General features: G+C 38.9%; 1 protein-coding gene across 13 annotated transcripts in view; it reads left to right on the top strand.

Moving 5' to 3' along the window:
* Positions 1 to 19236, top strand: part of chd9 (chromodomain helicase DNA binding protein 9) — a 211538-nt gene that overhangs the window by 132236 nt on the left and 60066 nt on the right. For 12 of the 13 annotated variants that reach the window (XM_061877090.1, XM_061877086.1, XM_061877070.1 and 9 more), the window contains 8 exons: positions 6040 to 6145; positions 10849 to 10980; positions 15063 to 15131; positions 15209 to 15264; positions 16357 to 16474; positions 16912 to 16998; positions 17225 to 17362; positions 18727 to 18848. In XM_061877090.1, the coding sequence (XP_061733074.1) occupies positions 6040 to 6145; positions 10849 to 10980; positions 15063 to 15131; positions 15209 to 15264; positions 16357 to 16474; positions 16912 to 16998; positions 17225 to 17362; positions 18727 to 18848 (828 nt within the window). The remainder of the gene's footprint in view (positions 1 to 6039; positions 6146 to 10848; positions 10981 to 15062; positions 15132 to 15208; positions 15265 to 16356; positions 16475 to 16911; positions 16999 to 17224; positions 17363 to 18726; positions 18849 to 19236) is intronic. The other variant, XM_061877078.1, reaches the window with a different exon arrangement.

Genomic DNA, 19236 nt, shown 5'->3' with positions numbered 1-19236 from the left:
TATACGTATGTGACGTATGACGTGACTGTAGGTGATGTGTGTAAGAAGGTGCGCTTACTGCCTGTGAGAAGGAGACGCAAGGAGTGGGAAGAGCCTGTAGTGTAATGCCAGCAGCTAAAAGCAACTGCGCGAGAACGTATACTCGAATATCACGATATAGTCATTTTCTATATCGCACAGAGACAAACCCGCGATATATCGCGTATATCGATATATCGCCCAGGCCTAGTAAGAATTGTTTTAGTTGTATTTTTAAAACTTATAAATGTTGCTTCGAATGATGAATGAAAAATCCATTTGAGTAGAAACGCTGTGGGTGGCTAAAAGACCGAATGGCAATTGTACTTCTGGTTCATAGCTCAGTCTAAACAGTAGTGCAATGCAGCACTTGCTGCACCGGCAGTGAGCGAACTCGTCTACAAGACAGCGCCATAGCACAAACAATACCACACCTATACGGTGTGTTTGTTTGTTTTTATTTTTAAATCAGTGAGCAAAGAAAAATCCGTAAATTAGTTGCACCCTTTTATAAACTGCAGGGTTCAAAGCTTAGTAGCGGCTTACAGTCCGGAACTTACAGTACACGTGTAAAGCACTGCCGTATGAACAATCTAGGGATGCGCCTATCGATCCACCACCGATCCGTATTGGACAATTTTGGTGAAAAGAATGTGATCGGCTAATGCTGATCCCCTCTGGCTATACATATATATATACACATATATATATATATATATATATATATATGTATATATATATATACATATATATATATATATATATATATATATATATATATATATATATATATATACACACATTATATAGAGTGAAGAAAATACCCTGCTATTTTGCAAGTTCTCCCACTTAGAAATCATGGAGGGGTCTGACATTTTCACGATAGTTTCATGTCCACTGTATGAGAGATAACCTAAAAAGAAAAATCCAGAAATCACAATCTATGATTTTTTAACAATTTATTCGTGTGATACAGCTGAAAATAAGTATTTGAACACTAGCATTAATATTTGGTAGAGTAGCCTTTGTTTGCAATTACAGAGGTCAAACGTTTCCTGAAGTTCTTCACCAGGTTTGCACAGACTGCAGGAGCGATTTTGACCCACTCCTTCACACAGATCTTCTCTAGATCAGTCAGGTTTCTGGGCTGTCGCAGAGTAACACAGACTTTCAGCTCCATCCAAGATTTTCAATTGGATTTAGGTCTGGAGACTGGCTGGGCCACTCCAGAACCTTGATATGGTTCTTACGAAGCCATTTTGTGGTTTTCCTGGCTGTGTGCTTTGGGTCATTGTCATATGGAAGATCCAGCCACGACTCATCTTCAATGATCTGACTGAGGGAAGGAGGTTTTTGGCCAAAATCTCACAATACATGGCTGCAGTCATCATCTCTTTAATACAGTACAGTCGTCCTGTCCCATGAGCAGAAAAACACCCCCAAAGCATGATGCTACCACCCCCATGCTTCACAGTAGGGATGGTGTTCTTTGGATGGTACGCATCATTCTTCTTCCTCCAAACACGCATTGTGGAATTATGACCGAAAAGGTAAATTTTGGTCTCATCTGCCAAAAAACTTTCTCCCATGACTCCTCTGGATCATCTAAATGGTCATTGGCAAATTTAAGACAGGCCTTAACATGTGCTGGTTTAAGCAGGGGAACCTTCCGTGCCATGCATGATTTCAAACCATGACATCTTATTGTATTACCAACAGTGAACATGGAAACAGTGGTCCCAGCTCTTTTCAGGTCATTGACCAAGTCCTGCCGTGTAGTCCTGGGCTGATTCCTCACCTTTCTTAGCATCATTGTGACCCCAAGAGGTGATATCTTGCATGGGGCTCCACTCTGATTGAGATTGACCGTCATGTTTAGCTTCTTCCATTTTCTAATGATTGCTCCAACAGTGGACCTTTTTTCAACAAAGCTGCTTGGCAATTTCTTCGTAGCCCTTTCCATTCTTGTGGACTTGTACAATTTTGTCTCTGATGTCTTTGGACAGCTCTTTGCTCTTAGCCATGCTGAATGTTTGGGTCTTACTGATTGTATGGGGTGGACAGGTGTCTTTATGCAGCAAACAACCTCACACAAGTGCATCTGTTTCGAGTTAATACAGTAAAGTGGAGGAGGACTTTTAAAGGCGGACTAACAGGTCTTTGAGGGTCAGAATTGTAGCTGATTGACAGGTGTTCAAATACTTCTTTTCAGCTGTATCACACAAATAAACTGTTAAAAAATCATTGAGTGTGATTTTTAGGATTTTTATTTTTTGGTTATCTCATACAGTGGACATGCGCGTACCGTGAACATTTCGGACCCCTCCATAATTTCTAAGTGGGAGAACTTGCAAAATAGCAAGGTTTTCAAATACTTATTTTCTTCATTGTATATACACACATATGTGTGTATATATATATATTAATTATTTTGGGCAGCACGATGAAAGAGTGGTTAGTGCGTCTGCCTCACAATACGAAGGTCCTAAGTAGTCCTGGGTTAAATCCCGGGCTCGGGATCTTTCTGTGTGGAGTTTGCATGTTCTCCCCATGACAGTGTGGGTTTCCACCGGGTACTCCGGCTTCCTCCCACCTCCAAAAACATGCACCTGGGGATAGGTTGATTGGCAACACTAAATTGGCCCTAGTGTGTGAATGTGAGTGTGAATGTTGTCTGTCTATCTGTGTTGGCCCTGCGATGAGATGGCGACTTGTCCAGGGTGTACTCCGCCTTCCGCCCTATTGTAGCTGAGATAGGCACCAGCGCCCCCCTCGACCCCAAAGGGAATGAGCGGTAGAAATTGGATGGATATATTATTCGATGGATATATATATTAATTTGATAGATATATAATTGATATAACTGGATATTAAGAGTTTCAGAAAGTTCGACTTCTACCTTGTTTAATTCCGTGGTGACCTCTTTGATGTTTTGTAGTCAATCAAAAATATCAAGCCAAACATGGCGCACAGTCATCATCACATTCTCCAAGTTTCTTTTTTTAAAGGATCAAATGCAAAAATTTTGTGCGATTTGTCGCCAGTTGTATTCAAATACCTCAGTCACGTTCCAAAATCTATGATACCCGGAGCCACCAACTATAGAGGTATACCAATGTAACGAATGAGTATGTAAATGGGATCCTGCGGGCTGTGTTTTTATTTACAATTCCACTGGCCTCTCTGCCTTATCTGTGTGCGTCACACAACCACTAGCATGATAATTATATCAGATAGCAGCTTGTTCCCTCTGTTTTTTTTATCATCCATGGAGAAAAAGGTGCAGTACTTCTTTCTCACGGCTTATGAGAGCTGGCTCCTGTTATCGTGGGAATCTTTTGCCAATGTCTCTTCTGAACATGTCCTTAGACACCAGACATCATCAGCGCCACCCTTTCTTCTCTCACCTGCTCCTGTTTGCTCCATTTTGCGCCATGATAGTGGTTTTCTCCCATGTGCGTCACACAATTGAAGTAATTCTGTTTGCAGGAAGAGAAGTTGGGTACATATTAAAAAGAAATAATGTTTTTATGCAAGCAGGTGACTTAAAGGGGTCGGATTAGGATTTTTTTTTCTACATGTAAAACACACCCTTGTGGTCTACATAACATGTAATGGTGGATCTTTGGTCGAAATGTTGCATAGATTATGTTTACAGTTTTCAATCCGCTTTCTGACAGACTCTTCAGGATGCGCCATTTTGTGGGCGGTCTTGTTTACGTACCTCCACTTCGACAGCTCCTTCTCCCCGTCATCCATGTTGTTTTTAGTGTTTCTATAGCGAGTGTACTGACAGGTATAAGTTTGAACGGTACGCTACTTTGTTTAAAAATGGCAAAAACTGAGGATGCATGTGCATGTATGAGCCAGTCTGCCCCACAGTAAGACCATAAGGAAAAATAAGTAGCTTATTTTGGGTAAGTGTGTATCATATATGGATGATCCGCGGTCACAGGACAGAACAAATTCCAAACAACTTGTTTAGAGGAGGTATGAAGGAAGGCAAGATTGTTTTATAAATATCTCTACTATGCCTCTATGGTTGGATTTCAAATTTTCAGGACTTATGCAGATCCCAAATACACAAAACCGTTAACCAATAAGTAAGATTAGTTGGTCTTGCATAAAAGGTACCCTTCAAAGGGTAATTGCACTTTTTGGGGGGATTTTGCCTATCGTTCACAATCATTATGAGAGACGTGACAATAGATGTTTTTACGCATTCTAAATATTAAATAAATGCGATCAAAAAGTTGCTTACAATGGAGCCTATTGAAAACGCGGATTCCCACCGATAAGACCCGTAAATATATTCCAAACACCTCCATTAAGGTTTTATACACATGATGTATAAATGTAATGTAGTAACAGGCACATTAATAACAACATTGAATATCATCGGGGCGGCATGGCTCGGGTTAGTAAAGCGGCCGGGCCAGCAACTTGAGGGTTCCAGGTTCGATCCCCGCTTCCACAATCATATTCACTGCTGTTGTGCCCTTGACCAACACACTTTACTCACCTGCTCCCAGTGCCAGCCACATTGGTTTATTTGTAACTTATCGATGTAGATCAGTGGCTCTCAACCTTTTTTCAGTGATGTACCCCCTTTGAACATATTTTTAATTCAAGTACCCCCTTATCAGAGCAAAGCATTTTTGGTTGAAAAAAAGAGATGAAGTAAAAGACAGTACTATGTCATCAGTTTCTGATTTATTAAATTGTATAACAGTGCAAAATATTGCTCATTTGCAGTGGTCTTTCTTGAACTATTTGGGAAAAAAATATATAAAAATAACTAAAAACGTGTTGAAAAATAAACAATTATGAATAAAGATTTCTACACATACAAGTAATCATCAACTTAAAGTGCCCCCTTTGGGGATTGTAATAGAGATCCAACTGGATTCATGAACTCAATTCTAAGCATTTCTTCACAAAAAAAGACATTTTCAACATCAATATTTATGGAACATGTCCACAAAAAATCTAGCTGTCAACACTGAATATTGCATTGTTGCATTTCCTTTCACAGTTTATGAACATACATCCATATTTTGTTGAAGTATTATTAAGTGAATATATTTGTAAAGGATTTTTGAATTGTTGCTATTTTTAGAATATTTAAAAAAAATCTCTCGTACCCCTTGGCATACCTTCAAGTAGCCCCAGGGGTACGCGTACCCCCATTTGAGAACCACTGATGTAAGATAATTGTTTCACTATTTAAAGCCCTTTGAGTCTCTAGAGAAAAGCGCTACAAAAAAACAGTTCACTTCGATTTTAAGCATTACTTCTCAAAAACGCATCACGTTTGCTTTTTTTTTTTCATCACTGATTTTTACTCACTGCAAACTTTATGAGAGTCAACAAATATGATAAAACATCACCAACTGTGCCGTGTCTGCTGTCATTAGAATGCCGACTGCTGGGTTGTTCTTAAATTCCTATTTAAATGGGTAATGTTTCATAATTTTTATCTTAAAGAAAAGTAGTGTGGAGTGCGGGGAACCAGGCGTCTTGCCAGTTTTGGGTCCTGAATGGCTGTAAAAGTGTACCAGCTTGTCGGAATACCTACTCAGACTTCATCTTTCCAGGTGAGATGCATGATTTATGATCAAGAATAAACTTCCAGGGATCAAGAAAGCAAGGAAGCAGCAGACCACTCGATAATGTAAACATGCACACACAGTAGTGATCACGGCGCCGCTATAAATAATTTGTCTGCGTTGGCACTTATAATAACAGTATCACTAATACTTGGTTAATATCAAATGTAAATGAAGTATTGTTGGCGTTTTTTGAATGGTTATTGTTTTTTTATGGGTGAAATAGAGGAGCTCACACTGCAAGTGTACTTTTATTTACAATTTAGAATGCATTAAAAAAAATCCATCCATGGTTATGTCATGTCTTTCATAATGACTGTGAATGATGGGCAACATTCCAAAAAAGATTATATGACTGATTAAAAATAGAATCATTTTCCTCATGAACTAAATTGTTCTTTATTCCCCTCAGGAAAATTGTCATCAAGATTGGGAAGAAAAAGAAGAAGAGAAAGCCTGACTCTTCAGAGGAGGAGTCGGACGGAGATCCCCCATCTCGACGCGCGTCGAAAGACTCTGTAAGATGTTTTGTTATTACTATTGCACAAACCAGTGGTAATTTAACAAAAGTTGAACTCCCCACTTGTTTGTTTGTTTTTTGTCAATTAATCAGTTCTGTCCTGTTACTATTATTTCAAAATCAGAATGTGCCACGGTCTGAAAAAACAAATATGGAAAAAGTGGCTCAAACTTGGGCTGAGATATGTACTCTTATTTAAGACAGTGAATGATATGCTGCATGATGCTATGTCTTTCTGAACTGACAATTAGGGAAATAATTAGCATCATCCTATTAATGCATAATAAATGCACATCTCTGTTGCCATGTTGTTGTGCTAAATCAAGTGATCAGTTTTGACACACCGGGGTCATATCAACAGTGCCATCCTAAAAATAAGAACTTTTGTTGTGGCTTTTCTGGTAACAATGGCAGAAAAGGAGAAATTTACATGTTTTGCGTCTCTTCGCCAGCCTATATATCAGTAAAATTAAACTGTTACAAGAATTGTGGGTCAGAGCTGGGCCGGTTCGGGTTGAGGAGGAGGTGGGCGGGCAGTGGGTGGTGCTCTAGAGTCAACATTCTGTTCTCTTTTGATGGCATCGCTGAGGCAATGTCGAGGTCAAAGCCAGAACAATAGCACCTCCACAGAGTAGACAAAAGAATGTGCTGACATTGACAGAGTGTTTATTTGGACGTTCAGCAAATCAAATGTAGCACAGTCGCAGCTTGATTTTTGTCTTTAAACCTCATTTCTGTGCCCCAATAACCCAAAGAATATTAAAAAGGAAAAAAAAAAAAAATCTGAATTACGTGAATGGTTTCGGCAACGCGAGGCAGCAGGGTGTCACTTCTCTTTCGTTACTTCCTCCTTCATCCGGACACGGAAATGAAGACACTTTCTACATGCTGCGTAGAAAGTGCAAACAATGTACGGAAAAATTGTTTGCATTAAAGGTGTGAAAACAAATCCATTTCAGGTCAATATATGGCAAGTTATTCTAAACAAAACAGCATCTTAGCATTTATAATGGTCTCAAGTCAAATTGGCAAATTAGTGTAAAATCATTTAATAATGAGTACATTTCATTTTAGCAATGTGCTGAGGGACAATACAATACGATCAGTGGCCAGACTTTGAACATTTTATTCCCAGGATATTCAACTAAATAGTGTTGAGGACAATATCACCAGAAAGGTAAAGCCCAGAGGGCTGAACCTTTCTTTTTCACAATTAGTTTTATTTTTTATATTCGACAAGAACCAGCGTCCTCTACAGTAGACTTTTGATTTTGGCTTTATTTTGTCAAACATAAAGAGGCACGATACAGTTTTTAAGAACCTTTTGTTAAAGTTAATCTCTTTGACAACACTCGAGTGTTTTTAAGAATCTGCTCCAAAAATGTGAATGTTTTTTGAACTGAACTTGCAGGCCACTAGTTGAATAGCTTAAAACAGCGGTTCTCAACCTTTTTTCAGTGAGGTACCCCCTGTGAACATTTTTCAAATTCAAATACCCCTTAATCAGAGCAAAGCATTTTTGGTTGAAAAATAAAAAGAGCTAAAGAAGTAAAATACAGCACTATGTCATCAGTTTCTGATTTATTAAATTGTATAACAGTGCAAAATATTGCTCATTTGTAGTGGTCTTTCTTGAACTATTTGGGAAAAAAAGATAGAAAAATAACTAAAAACTTGTTGAAAAATAGACAAGTGATTCAATTATAAATGAAGATTTCCACACATAGAAGTAATCATCAACTTAAATCTAAACATTTCTTCACAAAAAAATAAATCTTTAACATCAATATTTATGGAACATGTCCACAAAAATGAATATTGCATTGTTGCATTTCTTTTCACAGTTTATGAACTTACAATCATATTATTGTCAAAGTATTATTCAATAAATATATTTATAAAGGATTTTTTAATTGTTGCTATTTTTAGAATATTTTTAAAAAATCTCACTTACCCCTTGGAATGCCTTCAAGTACCCCCAGGGATACACATACCCCATTTGAGAACCACTGGCTTAAAAGATTGAAAAGAGAGTCCCTAAAATGTAACCTTGAGGAACACCACTTGTATAACTAAAGAAGTTGAACAAATGACTACTGACTGTATCTGAAGTAAACAGGCTACAGCAACAGCTTAGCTACATACATCACATTACGGGAAAAAAATGCAATTGCCAAAAAAGGAGAGGCTTTAAAGGGGTGCCTAGTGGAACGCCTCAGTTATGTAAATCAGAGGTTATGACCCCAGTGTTTGATGTCTGCGAGCAAGATTAAAATGTCAACGCAAGGATCTGCCAATGTGTTTACACTTTACAGTTGTCCAAGTTCCTCTATACAACAGGAGCACTCCAGTTTTTTAGGAATTTACTGAGAAAATGTTTGTCTCAGGTTTTGAACTGAACTCAAGGTCCGGTATGGTGTCATTACCGGGGCCAGATTTGGCCCCAGTGTAGGCTTGTCATGTAAACATCTGGTCAGATTAGTTTTGTTGTTGTTGCTGTTATTGTTAGAATTTTTCAAGATCTAATTTATTTGTTGATATTTATTTTATTATTGCTGTCAATTTGTTTTGATCAGATTATTCACACTTGATTCTTTTATTAATCACCTTTAATTGCACTAAATTACTTGCTAGTATAATTTAAATTGACTTTAAATCAACACATATTTTGTCTCAATTACAAAGGTTTATGTTCGAATGTCATACACCAATATTTTTTAAATGTTTAACTTGGGTGCTTATTTATTTGCTATAAACAGTTCTCTACAAAGGCCCTTTTAGGTTTATTTTGAAGTTAAATTTGCGACCAGTAGGCGTTTCTCCATTGAGCTTTGCACTGGCGTATGCATTGATTGACCTGATCCTGTAAAGCAATCCACTTTTAAATAACCATCCGGAGTTGAAGGATCATGTACAGTCGATTGTAAATTGTCAAATTAAATTGTGTGGTTAATCCGCGTTTGTACATGATTAATCTCACGTTGATCTAATCTAGTCTAATCTAATCACACGTTAATTTTGACAGCCCTACAGTAGGTAAGGTTTTATTTTTGTCTCATTCCTGTGAGAATCCTGCATGTGACTGAAGCAATAAAGATTTGGACTATTCAGGTGTAGCTGCAGTGTGCTCAAACAACCACCAGGTAGCATCTGTAAACAGATAATAAATACAGTATCCTCACTTCTACTGGACCTATCAGTTGGGTAGTGCATTCTTTACGCATTCTTCACTTCCGCTTAAAATGAAGGATGAAGCAAAAATGTAACCTTACCTACTGTAAAGCCTTCATTTATTCTAAAGCTGACAATTATTTCAACTGAACGATATATCAAGAGCAGACGTATGTGTATTGATACGGGAAGTCTCCCATGCCTGTGATATTTCTAAACACTTATTTAAGTAGATTGATGGAAACCGGGTCTCATTCTTTCGATTCACTCAGAATCGTCCACATTTTTAAACGTTGATTCCTATTTTGATGCAGTCTGCCGACCAGAAGAATTAGCGTCCTTAAAGGTGGTTAAGCAGCTAACTATCTCCATACGTTGTAATCCTCAATTTAGACAAATAAACCGCAGTTCTTAAGTTTTATTATCACTGGAAGACTGGAGGTTGAGGTTAGACATGTGGAGCAGGCAGGCTAATAGCTAAGCTAGCAGCTAAACTAGCTTTAAAAAAGTGCTAAAGTTTAGGAAGTGCAAATGGAACAATTTTACAGCAGAAAGTAAGCAGTTTTGGTGCTCTGTTTCTGTTACGTAGCAAGTACGTAAAAGGATGACAGATCCATCAATAAATCTCCATTGCTAATAACAAGGGTAGTATCCTAAGAAGTATGAGATTCAGAATCGCTTTATTGCCATTGTTTGAGAACGGGTTCACAATCTAGGAATTTTCTTGGTACAATCGTGCAACATAAAACACATATAACACAGAATAGGTAATAAGTAATAATACAAATGAGCTGTAACTGAGCTATCAGATCTTGTTATTGTTCATGTGTCTGATGGCCATGGGGAAAAACAAATAGTAGGGTTTTTTTTGCAATTTTTTTTTGTGAATTGTATATGATGGACTATTTTATATACTGTGTTGAGATTGTTATCCCATCAATAGCACTCACCATGAATACATTTTAAAAAATGAGTTATTACTTGTGATCTGTATAGCTCAATTTCATTCACGGATGACTGGTATCAGAACGTCCCTATCTCTAATACAGTACATAAACAACGGAATGTTTATGTACTTTTTTATGAGGTTTTCAAAAATAAAGTAAAACACTTGTGGAAGTGTACTGTGTAAATGAACTTTATAACATTTATTTTCAAGTTCAAAGGATTTCTATTTATACATTTCTTGAAAATAACCCCATGAGAATAGTACATTTTTGACCTTGCCTCTTCAAAGATTCTGAACCGAGAATTGTTGGTAACCAGAATCGAAACAAGGGACTGGAATCGGAACAAAAATAGTCCAAATTAAACGTTGCCCCACTCTTAAGTTAAACAAAAGCTCTTTCCAGTTTTGTGTTTTTTTTTTTTTTTTTTTTTAAATGAATGTTCCTTCTGTTCATAGTAACCTTTGGGATGATAAGAAGCCATGTCTATGAGTCTTAATACAGCTCTGATACTAATTCAGTGAAGTGTGAGAGAAGTTTTGATTGATGTTTCTCTGTGGTCTTGTCTTCCGTGTTGCGTTAGAAGAGGCGATCGAATCGTCAGGTGAAGAGGAAGAAGTACGCCGAGGAACTGGAGGCCCGGTTGTCAGACGAGGATGGCAAGGTGACCGTCAAAGCCAAGAAGTCCAAGGAGCCTGCGGTACAGCTCTTTGTCGTGAGTACTTGATCGGGCCTTGTCACGCCAGAGCAGTAATAATTCATACGTTTTGAGTTCACCTCTTCCTACCTCCGGGTTCTCTTGCTGCGTGAGTGAGAAAATGAAAACAAAAACATAATCTGATAAAAGTCAAAGGGTACTACGTTCCCACTGCAGGTTTGGATGTCAGATTTGGATCTTTTTTTTTTTTTTTTAACTTTTTAGTGGCCGTTCATATTACACAAAAAAGTGATTTCTAATGTGAATGCAATCTGACCCGCATGCGGACATGGTAAATGGTAAATGGGTTGTACTTGTATAGCGCTTTTCTACCTCTTTTAAGGAGCACAAAGCGCTTTGACAGTATTTCCACATTTGTCCATTCACACACTGATGGCGGGAGCTGCCATGCAAGGCTGTCACCAGGACCCATCAGGAGCAAGGGTGAAGTGTCTTGCCCAAGGACACAACGGACGTGACTAGGAGCGTAGAAGGTGGGGATTGAACCAGTAACCCTCAGATTGCTGGCACAGCCACTCTACCAACTTCGCCACGCCGTCCCCCATAATGACGTCGCACACACTGCAATGTTCACTTAACTAAACTTTAGTCAGTACTGGCACATTGGTGGCAATTTTAGAGGATTTTGTGCAATCAAAGTCAAACATTTTCTTAACCGAACGTCGCACGCAGAAGATTAAGAAGGAAGAGGACAAGTATTTTGGCTCTCACAGTTTTACAGGATATTTTGCTTCAATGCGTGCCTAAGGAGTATGTCTGTGGGCGAGCAGGGTGGGGGAACTTTTCACATGAGTTCCATCCATTCATCCATTTTCTACCGCTTGTCCCTTTTGCGGTCGCGGGGGGTGCTGGAGCCTATCTCAGCTGCATTCGGGCGGGCGGTGAGGTACACCCTGGACAAGTCGCCACCTCATCGCAGGGCCAACACAGATAGACAGACAACATTCACACTCACATTCACACACTCGGGCCAATTTAGTGTTGCCAATCAACCTATCCCCAGGTGCATGTTTTTGGCGGTGGGAGGAAGCCGGAGTACCTTGAGGGAACCCACGCAGTATTAGGGAGAATATGCAAACTCCACACAGAAAGATCCCGGGCCCAGGATTGAACCCAGGAGTACTCAGGACCTTCGTATTGTGAGGAACATGCACTAACCCCTGTGCCACCTTAAAACATATTATTTTTATCTGTTTTCTGCTACATTGTCAACTATTTTGACACTGTCTAATTTTTGTGAATAATTATGACACTTATCGCTTTTTGATGATGTTCTGGTTAGATGACTGCGACCTGAGCACTGGGACGTTCACATTTAGAGCGCATCACATATATATATATATATATATATATACGTTTTGTTTTTTTCAAATACGAAAGAGGATTGAGTCGGATATGAAAAATGTGGAATGAAATGAAAATTACATGAAAAAAAACGATACAGGTTGCATATAGGCAAAACAAAATAGGAATTGACCTGCAGTGTGAACAATGCCAAAGTTTCACACGGTTGCTCTGTACTCTACAATACATGAATTAAAGCTTATTGGAGTGAAACCTCTTAAGATGAAGCACAATCTTTGGCTTTCATCAGGTTGACTTTCGGTTTGTGGACAGTTTGAAACAGAAATCATGTTTCAATTTAAAGGGGCCCTATCATGCAAAACCAATGTTCTTACCTATTGGTAGCTGTGTTTATGTGTTTTAGATCTGCATATAACCCCGAAAGGGACAAGCGGTAGAAAATGGATGGATGGATAGATCTGCATAAGTCCCAGAAATTTGAAATCAAACCTTGGCGACATTGTGGAGATATTTATAAATGAATCTAACCTTCCATCACAATTCCGCCAAACGAGCCGTTTGTAAATTGTAAAACCTATGACATTTCACGCACCAGTGATCTTACCGGATTACGCATTTATGGTATGCATTTCCCCTAAGTGCTTTGTGCAAGTCCACCGTTGTCATCAATAAGCACCTTCTTTTTCGCGCTTTCCTTTTGTCGTGGGGCAGACTGGCTAGTACATGCACAGCGTTTAGTTCAAACTTATATCTGTCCTTATACTCTCTTAGGAAGCACTAAAACTACATCAAAGATGAATGGAAGAAGACTCAGTCGTTGTGGAGCCACATAAATAAGACCGGCCACAAAGCGGCGCATCCTGAAGAGACATTCAGAAAATAGCGGAGAACCATCCGTCCATCCGTTTTCTACCGCTTATTCCCTTTTGGGTCGCAGGGGGCGCTGGTGCCTATCTCAGCTACAATCAGGCGGAAGGCGAGTACATCCTGGACAAGTCGCCACCTCATCGCAGGGCCAACACAGATAGACAGACAACATTCACACTCACATTCACACACTAGGGCCAATTTAGTGTTGCCAATCAACCTATCCCCAGGTGCATGTCTTTGGAGGTCGGAGGAAGCCGGAGTACCCGGAGGGAACCTACGGAGTCACGGGGAGAACATGCAAACTCCACACAGAAAGATCCCGACCCCGGGATTGAACCCAGGACTACTCAGGACCTTCGTATTGTGAGGCAGACGCACTAACCCATCTTTCACCGTGCTGCCCTTAGCCCTTATCGGAAAACCGTTTGTAAAAAATCATCCATGAATTGATGTGAATTATATTTATATAGCGCTTTTCTCAAGTGACTCAAAGCGCTTTACATAGTGACACCCAATATCTAAGTTACATTTAAACCAGTGTGGGTGGCACTGGGAGCAGGTGGGTAAAGTGTCTTGCCCAAGGACACTACGGCAGTAACTAGGATGGCACAAGTGGGAATCGAACCTGCAACCATCAAGTTGCTGGCACGGCCACTCTACCAACCGAGCTATGCCACCCCATGCAACGTTTTGACCAAAGAACCATTGTTACATGGTATGTAGACCACTAAGAAAATCTTGACATTATCCCTTTAAAACCTAAATGTTCAGCGATTTTTTTTCAGACGTTTTAAAATACTCTTAGCTGTCAAACAAGTGTAAAAAGAAGTAAACCGTTCTATGATAACCCAAGACAAGATACAACTGAAGTATGATGAGTAACCCTTAGAAAAATGGCACACCAGCTGAAGAATCCACCCTATCTAATTGTCTAAATCCATACAAATGTAAAAATAAGTTAACCACTGTATATATCACATGAAGTAAATAAAAGGCAGGCCAGTCAGCTTTATGTGTCACTTTTACCACCTTAAATGTCATTCAATTGTAAAAATAAGTTAACCCCTGGTACAACTAAAGGGAAATTACTCAGCCTTTGATGACACATAAAGAAAGTGCACCGTTAAGGCATCCATCCATCCATCCATCCATCCATCCAGCCAGCCAGCCATCCATCCATCCAGCCATCCATCCATCCATCCATCCATTTTCTACCAACAAGTCGCCAGCTCTTTACAGGGCCAACACAGACAGACAAACATTCACACTCACATTTAGCCTCTCAATTATTCAGGAAGACTAAAATATTCCGCACTACCCCCCACTCTCCATCGCGACTATAAATCATGTTATATATATTTATATATATATATATATATATATATATATATATATAAGTACACCTTTGCATAACATTGTATCCTTATTAACATTGAAGAAAACAACCCACCATTTTTTTCCTCGTCACACGCCGTGGTCACAGTATGACAAAAAAAATTATGTTCCATGAGTTCATACGCGCCCCACTATTTGAGAAGACCTCACATAAAAAAAAAACTTTTGGGGTAAATTGACAGTGAAGCGACCACTGTACAACCTCATTTGAGGAGCTGAAAGGGAAGCTGCCATTATGAATGAAATCTAAATTATAAGCTAAGTTTAACAGTGCAGCTCAAGAAGGAACTGTTGCAACCTCACTAAATCATTGATTAAGTCCGAAAATCACAATTTGACCTCAGGGCTTTTTACGACCCACAAAATGTGCAAGTGCTTCTTAAAGAGTTTTAGATGGGAACTCTCCAAGAAGCCTATTATGAGCTCTGACTGCCTGTGAACGGTCTAATTGTACGACAAAGTGTGCCTTTATGAATCGGCAGTCCATGTTTCCTCTCCTTTATTTGCAGGAGAACCCCAGCGAAGAAGATGCCGCAGTCGTCGACAAGATCATGTCATCCCGTGTTGTCAAGAAGGAGGTAATGGTTCAGTCCCACATGTTCAGTGTCTTTTATTAGTGTGCCTCTTATTGTTTTTCTTCTGTATCCTGTCACAGATCTCTCCAGGATTGGTGGTGGAGGTGGAGGAGTTTTTTGTCAAGTACAAAAACTAGTAAGTACTTCTCTGTGCTTGTTGAAGCTTGACATCCTAGTAGTGGGACTTGTTTGCAGATAATCACTTTTAAAAAGGATTACTGAACAATGGAAAGAACAGCCTGTCTGAATAGTTGGCTTGTTAAATGGCCGAATGATAAATATATAATAGCTGAGATAGGCGCCAGCGCCCCCCGCGACCCGAAAAGGGAATAAGCGGTAGAAAATGGATGGATGGACAACCACGGATGTCCACAGTGTTTTTCAGGACCATTGTCTACACACAGCTTGTTTTGTTTTTTTACTGGCTTTCAGCAACATGGTTACAAATAGTATTAGATATTACACTAATTTGCTTCTTCACCTATATCCCAAAAGATGTAACAGTTTTATTGGAGTTGTAGAAAAAAAAAAATACTAAATTAAAGTTACGTACCGGTACTGTGAATAAAACAATAACAATACAAGGTGACAAACATTTATAATGATAAGTTGATAATAATTGTATACAATATAAAAAGTACAACAAGCCTTACTTGCGTTTTACATTGATACGCTTTTTCGTACAAATGAAATAAAATGCTGAATTGTAAAGGCAATAACATATAACAAATATTGGTAATAACAACATATATACAAATTAAACAACTGCTTATTATATTTATTACATTTGGTTGCATATCTGCTTTCGTTTTTATTTCAATATTTTTTATTTAACTGTAGATATATTGTCTTTATATGTGTATTTCTCTAATTCTATAATGATGTATTAAATACTGCACAGAGGATCTTTTAGGTTATCAATCAATCAATGTTTACTTATATAGCCCTAAATCACTAGTGTCTCTTACAATTTTTGCAGAATTGTTATTATTTTCCCTTTTAGCTTGAACTTGTACTGAGTGCAAAAATACCCAAAAAACACAATATATTTTCATTGAACTTTGACTTTGGAGTAAGTCCAGTGTATTACTAAGCAGTGACTTGGTGACAATTGGTGCTGCTGGCTGTGAACACACCTGCAAACTGTGGGATGGATGTACACTGGAGTTCTTTTCAAGCTTTCTCACGCTCCTTTCCCTCACTGTGTGTGTGCGTGTGTGTTGTGCAGCTCCTACCTTCACTGTGAGTGGGCCACGGAGGAGCAGCTGGAGAAGGACAAGAGAATCCAGCAGAAGATCAAACGCTTCAAGATGAAACAGGCGCAGAGGGCGCTCTTCTTTGCCGACGTAAGGCACCGTGTGTGTTTGTGTGCGTTTGGATGTGCATAGGCCGACTTTTGTGACGTGTGTGCGTGTGTGTGTCAGTGTTGTTTACATGCTTTTTATGCATGCGTGCGGAGGTTGTGTGGATGCTTGTTCTGCTGTGTGGGCGGACACATCTGTGCGGGTGGGCGGGTTTGTGCGTGTATTTTTTCGTGTATATAATGTATGTCTGTGCGAGTCTACCTGTGTATGCGTATACATTGTGTGTAAACCTGTTTGTAAACAGGCTTACAAACAGTATATGTATTTATATTTATTTATTTATTTATATATATGTATGTATATATATATATATATATATATATATATATATAATTTATTTATTTTTGTGTGTGTTCACTCCAGATGATGAGTAGGCACTACTGTTGACTCTTGCTTTGTCTCCCTCTTGTGATTCCCAGATGGAAGAAGAACCCTTCAACCCAGACTATGTTGAGGTGGACCGAGTGCTTGAGGTGTCCTATTGTGAGGATAAAGACACGGGGGAGGTGAAGAGAATATATGCTTTGTGGTAATCATATCTGTTAGGTGTGATATTACTCCTCATAGTTGTGTTGCGAATCTTCGCCACTCGAGTGCCGTCTTTGTACCTAACAAGTGCCCAAGGCCAAGCTAATGGGCTTCCCGGCGGTCTCTTTGTTAACACTTATTATGGTGGCGCAGTCTTTTCCAGCGCTCATTCTCGGTATCCCTCGTGTGTCTTGGTCTCTGCAGGAAGTGGTGTATTACCTGGTAAAGTGGTGCTCCCTGCCGTACGAGGACAGCACCTGGGAGCTGAAGGACGACGTAGATCAGAGCAAGATAGAAGAGTTTGAGCAGCTGCAGGCAGTCAAGCCGGACTCGCGCAGGGTGGTACGTATTGGAGTTTACTGTTTACTTCTATTAACTGAACTGCTGTTGTTAAAATACAAGGTACCTGTACTTGGATTTTGCAACCTAATAATCCTTAAATGGTACAAAGCAGAAATTGTGAGTTGAAATAAATTTTACAAGTTTTAAAGGAAAAACATCCGTGGACTCTATTTCAGAATTTCGGGCCAATTTGTTTGGTTTACCAAACAATTTCCCATCAGAATCATTGGGAATAGAAATAATCTGTTTCAAGGTCAAGCTGTTGCCAAACAAAATTCTGCAAAATTGAAATCATTATTATAAATCAGAAACAAAACTGTTTATAACTTTCCAAATATGTTTTTTTATGTGTATAAATGAAATAAAACCCGTTTGTCCCTTTTACACTCTTTTTTCCGATATAGCTGCCTGAGGCTGAACCAATCAGTGGCAACCATACTCAAAAGCACACTCTGATTGGTTTGGTCTCCGCTATTGGCCAATAGTACTGGTGTATGTATGTTTAGTTCATTTAGCCACTGTTATGCTTGAAAACGCTAATTTAAGTAAAAAATGTTGTTGAATATCTTTTAAAAAATAATTATAATCCGCGATGTGATGAAGTTGTAATATTTAAGCGCAATGTGCCAAGTGACATAGGCAATGCTTAAAGAAAATGTTTTCAAATGGGAAAGTAAATTGACAACTGCTAAAGTATATAGAATTGCGAAATTCCACCCGGATTTTATTTTGAATGTTGAATGATGAAGGCTTTTTCTATCACAAGTGTAAAAATCTGTTAAAGTGTCAAAACATTAAAACAGTTTAATTTTGATTACAACTAATGACATATGCTGGACGCGCTTCATGCCATTATTGTTTTATTATTGCATTTCTTTTTTGTCAATCACTAAGTACCTACACATTCCGGTGAATATTTTTTTAAATACATTTCAGTATGCAATGTAGGATATTTCAAATTATTTTTTTCAACATTTCCTTTATACTGTATAAGTAGTAGAATTGTATATAACAAATGGTTACGGATGCTCATGTAGCCATTACCTGTAACAACATTTCCGAGACTGAATTGTCCCATATTGCCATCATTATGCCAGAGCTCAAATGTAATTTTTTCATACTAAATTAGTCCGAGTGTGTGAATGTGAGTATGAATGGTTGTCTATCCTTGGTGTCCTTGTGATGAGATGGTAATGTGTCCAAAGTATAGCTTGCCTTCCACCCGAGTGTAGCTGGGATAGGCTCCAGCCCCCAAGCGACCCCAAAAAAGATTGGATTGATGGATAGAATGAAAATATTTTTTCCAGTCATTCCATTATTTTTATTTGAAAAGGTGTATTACATTTTATGCCATTTTACCATAGGAACGTCCCCCAGCCAACCTGTGGAAGAAGAGGGAGCAGTCGCGACACTACAGGAACGGCAACAGCCTCAGGGACTACCAGCTGGAGGGTGTCAACTGGCTCCTCTTCAACTGGTACAACAGGTTAGTAACACAGGAACCACAGAACCAATGTTGTAATAGTGGCAAGGAGCACACTTCTCTGCTGCCATTAATCATGCTGACGAGTTCATTGTAGGACCGTCTTCATGTTGGATGTTGTTAATCATTGACCATCAGTCAAATCTATAGTGTTTTCTTTTAAGAGAAATAAACAGAATATATGTAGTATTGCAGTGTTTCGTAACTACTGGGCCCATTGTTGGCCCGCGAGCGCCCCCAAAAATCTCCGCTGTGGTCCATATTGGCCACAGCAGTACTCAGTTGTAATTCTCTTTTCCTACCACTTGTGGCAGTAATGATAATATCAAACAAATACTAGAAATCTGGAATTAAAGTCAGAGTATTTTATTGAGCGCAAAAAATATGACTA

This window comes from Nerophis ophidion, linkage group LG02 (genome assembly GCF_033978795.1).
Source record: "Nerophis ophidion isolate RoL-2023_Sa linkage group LG02, RoL_Noph_v1.0, whole genome shotgun sequence".
NCBI lineage: Eukaryota > Metazoa > Chordata > Actinopteri > Syngnathiformes > Syngnathidae > Nerophis > Nerophis ophidion.
This window is presented reverse-complemented; position numbering and strand designations above follow the sequence as displayed.